The sequence below is a fragment of the Trichomycterus rosablanca genome, chromosome 25 (assembly GCF_030014385.1).
Source record: "Trichomycterus rosablanca isolate fTriRos1 chromosome 25, fTriRos1.hap1, whole genome shotgun sequence".
Lineage (NCBI taxonomy): Eukaryota > Metazoa > Chordata > Actinopteri > Siluriformes > Trichomycteridae > Trichomycterus > Trichomycterus rosablanca.
Genome location: NC_086012.1, coordinates 12,711,531 through 12,720,000, shown reverse-complemented (window position 1 = coordinate 12,720,000; position 8,470 = coordinate 12,711,531). Strand labels below are relative to the sequence as shown.

Below are 8,470 nucleotides of genomic sequence, written 5' to 3'. Positions count from 1 at the left end.
TAAACAAAGGTGTGTCTGACATATCAAGTGTCTCTTTTCAGCCTAAAGACAAGCATGACCAAGTGGAAACCAGACTATGATGGAGCAGCATCCGAGATGGCCAAAGCCGGTGAGGCAACTTTATTCAGCTGAAGCTCATAATGGCATACATAAGTACCGATTTATTGGTAACAGATGAGGGTATATGATTGGGGGATAAAGATGGATCGTGTTTCATTGATGAACTTTGTGTAAGAATTGGAAAATTGTTACAATGCTCAGTTCAAAAAGAAAATTTCTCAATGCAAGATTATGAATAATTCATAATAATAAGTGTTTCACCATCTACTGTACATAGTATTATGAAAAGATTCAAGGAATACAGAAAAATCACAGTCTGTCTAAAACAAGGCCTGAAACTGCTTTTAAATGTGCGTGACCTTCAAGCCTTCAGATGGCATTTCATGACAAGCTGTCCTGCTACTGTGATAAACATAGCTGTATGGGCTGGGAGTACTTCAGAAAACTGTGACTTAACACAGTCCCCTGCTGCATCAAGAAATGCAGCCTGAAACTCTGTTACACAAAAAAAGCTATACATCAGTTCTAAGTAGAAACTGAGCTCAACTCAGATGGACTGTAAGACAGTGAAAATGTGTGCTGTGGTCAAATGAGTCCATGTTTCCATAGCTTGCATATGTGTTCCAGGTGGTATCCTAAAGGGTATGTCTTTTTTAAATCTAGGTGTTAAATCTAGATGTATAACATCAATTAAATAAAGTACATTCTAAATTTGGGAATGTGTATGTATGGAAAAGGCTTGTTTACTGGTTCAGGATGTGCCCCTGTGCACAGTACATGGCTTTGTAATTAAACTGATATGTATATTGTAATAAATATTCATCAATGTTCATCATGAATATATCCCTAAGCACCCTGCATAAGAGGTTACACCAGACATCATAATGTGTCCATTTTCTTTCAGCTGTGGCTTTCAAAAATGCCAAGCAGTTCGAGCAAGCAAAGGATGCCTACCTGAAGGAGGCAGAATACCACACTGAGAACAAAACGTATCCTTTTATCTCCGAACTATAATCACAATTCAGATCCTGACCCTCCAATTCAGATCCAGGATAAAGTGGTGGTGTAACTTGTTCTGTTTATATCTACCTGTATTCTTTACTTAACTCAAACCAACAGATTATTCCATGCTGCTAAGTAAGTTATCAAACATTATTTTTGTAATTGGAGTGTGTTGGAAGAATTTTATAATTTTAATGTCTTTGTACTTCAATTTCTTTTCTTTAGGGCAATTGAACAAGCAGGTATGATGCTAAAGGTGAGTGTTCTGCAGATTACATGTATACATTAAGAAAAAAACAAGTATGCATCTTTTTTTATTAAGTATGTATTAAGTATGTAATAAACCAAAGGGGAAAGTATTCAGACCCCACAAGTTATTAAGCATTTATTAACATTTAACATGGCAACTACACCTTTAAAATGCCTACAATAAAAAGTCCACTTGTTGCAGCATTAAGTTCGACCCATTCCCTTTGCCAAACTGACTTAATATCCCCAATGTCATGAGGGTACCTCTGACAGAATCACTAAATCTTAAAATCCATTATAAATGTCTATTGGGATTCAAGTCAGTAGATTACCTAGTAGACCATAGTGCAAAACTTGTTTTTAGACGTGTATCTTTGTACAATTTTTGATGATATGTGGCAACTCTGTATTAATACCCATAGCTTAGAAATTGGATGTCCTTTAAGGTCATGGCTACTGTAAGTGTCCACCGACTCTTGGCCACAGTGTACTGATTGTTCACTATATTGCACAAGTACAAAGTTAAGAGAAATAACGTGTGTACATTTGAAATTGATGCACTAGAAGTCCACTAAATAACAAAAACCATAAAGGTTAAATGTTTTTACAATATTTATACACATTTGTACAGTACAGTACCTGGAAAAAATTTTCCTTTTCTGTAGGATATGAAGCGCTTGCCGGAGGCTGTTGAACTGATTGAGAAAGCCAGTGTGATGTACGTGGAGAATGGAACATCTGGAACTGCAGGCATCGCTTTGGACAGAGCTGGCAAGTATGTGACAACTAGATGATTATTTATGCTAAATACAATATGATTGATTTTGGATAATACGGTAGTCGAACAGCCTCCAAAATTGGATCATCGTGCACAAGTTGACCTATATAGGAAAGATAATACATTAAAGACGAGCAATATTAATTTCCAAGCTATTTCAATGGCATCTGCTTTACTCTTGTTGGTTCAGCTGTGAATTGTACACTATATAGCCAATTGTATCAGGTCACCTGACTATGGGCTTTCGGAACTCATATCTCAAAACCACAGGCATTAACATGTAAATGTAACAGCCTCATTCTTCTGGGAAGGTTTTGCACATGATTTTGAGGTGTTTCTGTACTGTGTGCCTGTCACTGGTCTGGCACTGGCTTGCTTGACTTTGATGTTGGCTGTTGATGTTCCAGTTCACCCCAAATGTATTAAACGCGGCTGGGGTCAGGGCTCTGTGCTCTGTGTTAACCCATGTATTTATAAACCTCGATTTGTGCACTGGGGCTGAAACAGTAAACTACTGCCACAAAATTAAATATAAATAAATCTAACTGCTTTTAATCAGCGGTTATCAATGGGTGTGGCCTAACAATTAGCAAGGGTGTCCATATATTATTGGCTGTAATATGCTAAGTAAAAACATAAGTTGTGATAAAGAATTTGCTTTGAAATGCTAGTATAGTTTACACATACTGTATTGTGAATGTATCTTGTTTCTTACAGACTCATAGAACCAATAAATCTAGAGAAAGCAGTGGACCTGTATCAGAAAGCTGCATCTGTCTTTGAGGTAGGAACATATTTGTGTAAACTGCTGTATTAGTGATATATTGATAAGAATTACATCCCAATCCTGATCTATTTCATAGGGTCAGTGGTGACAGTGGTCAAAATGTAATTGTACCTACTGCGACCATGAATAGGATAAACCAGTGGTAAAACAGACGATAAATAAACAAATAAACGGCCACCCTGCTATAACTAGTTCATTTAAATTAAAAAGTAACATGAGCTTCATGAACTTTTACCAAGAATTTTGCGTCTAGAATGAGGACCGTCTGAGACAGGCGGCGGAGTTGCTGGGAAAAGCGTCTAGACTGCTGGTCCGGCTCCGCAGGTGAGTGCGAGTTTTTGTCCTGACAGGTCGGACCTGTTACGTTACTGAGAATAATGTTAATTTACACTAGAAGTGTTAATACATAATCAATTACTACTTAGAACGAGTAAATATGCCTAGGGCATGACTGCCAGTAGTCATATTCCAATATTACAAGAATACTGCTACAATGGAGTGTTACTGGAAAGTGGTTTATGTTCTTGCTGGTTTACACCAGTTCCTATGTTCTAGCTAGGGACTCTCCCACTGTTCTACAAGTTTACTGATGGGAATATAAGGGGTGATTATTTTCTTTCCGTCTTATCACATTTATCTGTATGTGAGACTCTGTCAGTGTGATCCTTCTCTGCAGACATAATCCAGTCTCTGAGGTATTTCATTAAGGGTTTTTCCACCACATCACCCACATTATATACTCGAGTGTATTTTGTCTTATGTGTATCGTTTCTGCTGCGCAGGCTGGACGATGCAGCCGTCTCCCTGCAGAAAGAAAAAAACATGTACAAGGAAATTGAGAATTACCCCACCTGCTTTAAGGTACGGACGTCTTTGATGAGAACATTGCAGTGATCTTAAGTGAGGGAATTTTATTCATTATTCTGATTACATATTAAATATTACTGTGCAGAAAACCATAGCGCAAGTGCTGGTCCATCTTCATCGAGGAGACTTCGTAGCAGCAGACAAGTGTGTCAAAGAAACTTACAGGTATGGATGACTACGTGTTCTTCTTCCTCCTACTCATGACTAGGGCTCAGTGTGGACAACCAGAGGCGACTTTCGAACACAGGTTTTTGAGTCTGGGTCGCAACCCAGGGTTTAAAAACGCTGGCTTATGGGAGCAGTTAGTGCCCTTCTTCTTTGTCCATTCCAAGATGTTGCATGCACTGCATTAGAAAAAATAATCAGTGCTGGGTGTCACATGCATCTGGTTTGTATCCAGTAGTGAGTGGGAGAAAATGAGACTAGTGACATTTCACTTTTCCAAATAAATGCCATCATTACTGGCACTACTGATCTGGGACCATCTTCTCTCAGCCCAGGTACCAGTGGTTGGGCTTAGCTTGCTGCTTTTGTGAGGACTGTAAAAATATACACCTGTGTGTTAAACCTGTGTGTTACTTCTCTATCTTTTAGTATCCCTGGGTTCAGTGGCAGTGAGGATTGTGTTTCTATGGAGACGTTACTGGCGGGTTACGATGAGCAAGATGAGGATGTGGTGTATCGTGTGTGTAACTCACCTCTGCTGAAGTACATGGACAATGACGTAAGTGCTGAATGATTCAGAGCAACACGAGTGATCACCACAATTATTACATTCTCATCAACCACTTTATCCTGGTCAGGGTCACGTCAGGTCAAGGGTACAAGGGAGGAATACCTTGGACAGGGAGATTCGAACTTGGATCTCAGCAGTGGTGGGCAACTGTTTTATCCTGGTTAGGGTCGACCACCAGAAAACACCCTGGACAGGACGCCAGCCCCCACCCCCACATACTGCCAGAGCCAATCATGTCTGTGTAGACTCCCGGCCGGCCAATAGCACAGCAGAGATTCAAACCAGGCAACACAAACAATTAATCAAAATGAAATACAATAAAAATGCTGGCAATCTGGTCCTACTGTGGTTTACAAGATGTAACGTAAAGCCTCCTCAAGGGGCGTTTAAACACAAGTTAATTTTGTGTTTAAGTGCCTGTTAAAATATGTTTATTGTTAATATTTTTCTCTGTGACCCATTTTTTGGCTCTCAACCCACCCAAGGGGCGACGACCCAGGGTTTGAGCTAGCCTAATACACATGCATGTACGGAGCCTCCATCGTACAGTGCAAGGTGTGAGGTCACATATACACGTACACAAAAAGGCTGTGTTGTAATAAGGCTGAGCCTTACTCAAGTGTGTATCAAAACACTGCTTCAAAGTGAAGACACACACACACTAGCACACAGGCCTTGTCGGTTTCTTCAAGTTAACTATTAAAATGCACATCACACCACAAATCTAATAAACTCAGTGAATAATACACTAGTATTTCTTTTAAAAACTGTGTACAATGCGGGAGGTGACTAACCCTGCTCTATTTCTGTCTGGTTGGGCAGTATGCAAAGCTGGCCATCTCTCTGAAGGCGCCAGGAGGAGGAAATAAGAAAAAGAAATCCTCCAGTGCTCCACAGGGGGGCGCCGGAACAGCACCAACTGCAGAGGAAGAGGACGATTATGAAGGAGGACTCTGCTAGTCTGTTAACACACATCAGCTCTTCCAAGTGTGTGTGTGTGTGTGTTTTGTGAATAGAAAAGTGTGAAAGATGTGAGTGTGTGCACATTTGATGTATATTTATTGTAACGTCTCTATAGTAACGTGGAACAGCTTTATGTATGACAAATTATTTTTCTGTTCAAACCTTAAATACTTTATGACCAAGACCAGGCGAGGCAGCAGAATCAAGTGTGCAATCAAGTCAAAAGGTCTGAATATCTTCAGAATCCACTGGATATTTTTACTTACATAGATATAAATGTTAAATGTTAGTGTATTTATCAAAATGTTGTTAAACACCAAAAAATGTATTCCCATGTGTACAGTATCACTGATAAAGACCCAGATCATTGATGTGCTTTATGCTAGTTTATTTTTTTGACTAGATGTACTGTACAGTAACTTATTCATATTAGCCTTAGTCTAAATAAAGATTTCCATTGTTGGGCCTTTAAACGCGGCATTTTACTCTTAACAACTTGGATTGTATTCATTTCTAAATGGCTTTGGAGTAAAAAAAAAATGCTTGCTAAATGCCAAAGATGGAAATTACAAACAGACGAATCCATTCCCAAAGGAAGTACTAAAAAAAAAAAAAATAATCCTAAAATTAATTTCTTTGAAAGGTATGAGGGTATGCAGTTCTTTAAATTGGCCTAATTTAAACTTTATGAATGTAGGCATGAATGTAGTCCATTTGGCGCAGGAATCGCAATTGTATTTAGTAATTTAGTCATTTTAAATTCCTAACGTAATACAGTAGACCCTTGACGTACTAATTTAATTGGTTTCGAAGGGCTGTTCTTAAGTCAAAATGTTCGTTAGTTAAACCTATTTTTCCCATAAGAAATAATGTAAATAGAATTAATCCGTGCCAGACCTCCCAACCTCCTCTTACCTAACCTTTCTAGTGTCTTAAATGGTCTTTTTTGATATAAATACAAGTATATTTTCCCTTAAATCTTAAATTATAGAACAGACATTCCTGTAATAAACAATAATAAACAACAATACACAGTAGTACTGTACTGTACATAAAACACACCACATTTCAGTACAGTACGTGTGCTGTACTATACACCATAATAAATTTCCTTCTTTTTATATAAAATGTATCTACCAGAAACAACAATAACTCTCATATTTCTCTATTATTTTCTTCTTTATTTCAGTAGTGTTGTATTTTGTAGGCGTAATTGCACCAAAGAAAGAATACTTTACTCAGCCAAGTTCCTTCTTCTCTCTCTCACTGGCAGGACTAATTATACAACAAACAAATAGTGATTTTTTTCATTTTCTCAACACTACGCTTTCTCTGCACCTTCTTTGCGGACATTTTAATATAGAATTTTACAAAATATAAAGAAAACCCCCGGAAACACACCGTCCGCTGTCCAAATGTTCGCTCACTGTATATATATATATATATATATATATATATATAGAGAGAGAGAGAGAGAGAGAGAGAGAGAGAGAGAGAGAGAGAGAGAGACGGTTGGAGTCAACTTGTTCGTGACGTCACGTGTTTCGCGAATTTCGGTTCGTAATCCGAAATTTGTTCGTACGTTAAATTGAAAAAGATAGTTCGTAAACCGAAATGTTCGTATGGTAAACCGTTCGTAACTCAAGGGTCTACTGTATAAAATTACTAACCAGATGGGTTAAAAATGACATATCCAACATGTCATGTTTCTGCACACTTTTGGTAGTAAAACACAAAAAGTATTTCGGGTCCAGACAGTTCAGAGCCAAAAAAAAAAGTGTTTTTATATTTTTGCATATTATAAAATTTGGCAATAAAATCTTTAAATGAAATGAAAACAGCCTCAAAAATGGACAAAAGTATTGGGACATGCCTTCAAGTTATTGAATCCATGTGTTTCAGCCACAACAATTGCTTACAGTTAATCAGTTATATAAAGGAAATCATATGCTTCCAATCATATGCTTTGCAGTAACAGTTTAGGGAAGGCCCCTTTCTGTTCCAGTATGATTGTGTACCTGTGCACAAAGCAAGCTCTAAAAGAATAAAAATAAAGCTTGGACTCCAGTGTCCTTCACTGAGTCCTGACATCATCCCCACTGAACAGATTTGGAATGAACTAGAAAATCAAATGAGGCTTTTTGGACCAACATAACTGCCCAGCCAAACAAATGCTCTTTTGACTGAATAGGCACAAATTCCCATAGATATACTCAGTCTTGTAAGAAGACCTCTCAGATGAGTGGTTGTTGTTATAGATGAAAAGATCACATTGAGTTCACTTTATTTTAACATCATTTTTTGAAATGGCATGTCCAGCAAGTTCATAGTCCGGCGTCCATATACTTTTGTCCACACAGTGTATGTGGATAAGTCTTCTAATTATCGTACCGGTTTAGCCATACAATTTTACAAGGCCCAAATTCTGGAGGGGAGCAATGAGGATCTGTGAATATTCCATTAAACCCTGCATGGAGTTGCTGGCATCGTTTCGACTTTATTGTAGCTGCAGGCTGACACACTTAAAATTTACAAGACGTTTTCCATTTTAATACGCGTCCATATTCCAGTACACAACCTCCGCACTTACAGCCCTGAACTTTTTTTTTGTTCTTATTTATATTTGATGAGGACGTACAGTATGAAGTTGACCTTCAGGCCTTTTCCATCTTTAGTCCGTCATTACCGTTCGCGAGTGCTGCCGTCTTTCTTCCCCAGCAGGACCTAATGAGTGCATTAGTGGGTGCAGGAGGGGCAGAGGAGTGTTTAAGACTGAGAATTCACCATCAGCACTACAAAAAAAGCAGAAGCACTCAATACCTCAGCTTCCTCCGGTACATCAGAGTTAAACAGGTTTACCGCACTTTCCGACAGCGTTACAAGTTCCTGTATTTGATTCGGACCTGATCCGAATCCAAAATTTACGCACACATGCACATTACGCTAAGAGCCAGTTCCATTTAAATACCAGTTTGCAGGTAAGTTTTAACCATTAAAACAATCTATACAGAATATTAAATATTAAGAA

At 38.3% G+C, this 8,470-nt stretch overlaps 1 protein-coding gene across 1 annotated transcript in view; it reads left to right on the top strand.

The window, feature by feature from the left end:
* The window catches only part of napgb (N-ethylmaleimide-sensitive factor attachment protein, gamma b), a 6,305-nt gene extending 390 nt beyond the window's left edge, over positions 1 to 5,915 (top strand). Inside the window, exons 2-12 of the mRNA XM_062987801.1 lie at positions 42 to 109; positions 965 to 1,049; positions 1,180 to 1,197; positions 1,288 to 1,318; positions 1,977 to 2,086; positions 2,807 to 2,873; positions 3,130 to 3,200; positions 3,659 to 3,737; positions 3,829 to 3,908; positions 4,338 to 4,467; positions 5,302 to 5,915. Of these exons, the coding sequence (XP_062843871.1) occupies positions 42 to 109; positions 965 to 1,049; positions 1,180 to 1,197; positions 1,288 to 1,318; positions 1,977 to 2,086; positions 2,807 to 2,873; positions 3,130 to 3,200; positions 3,659 to 3,737; positions 3,829 to 3,908; positions 4,338 to 4,467; positions 5,302 to 5,439 (877 nt within the window). The 3' untranslated portion in view covers positions 5,440 to 5,915. The remainder of the gene's footprint in view (positions 1 to 41; positions 110 to 964; positions 1,050 to 1,179; positions 1,198 to 1,287; positions 1,319 to 1,976; positions 2,087 to 2,806; positions 2,874 to 3,129; positions 3,201 to 3,658; positions 3,738 to 3,828; positions 3,909 to 4,337; positions 4,468 to 5,301) is intronic.
* The last annotated feature ends 2,555 nt before the right edge of the window (positions 5,916 to 8,470 follow it).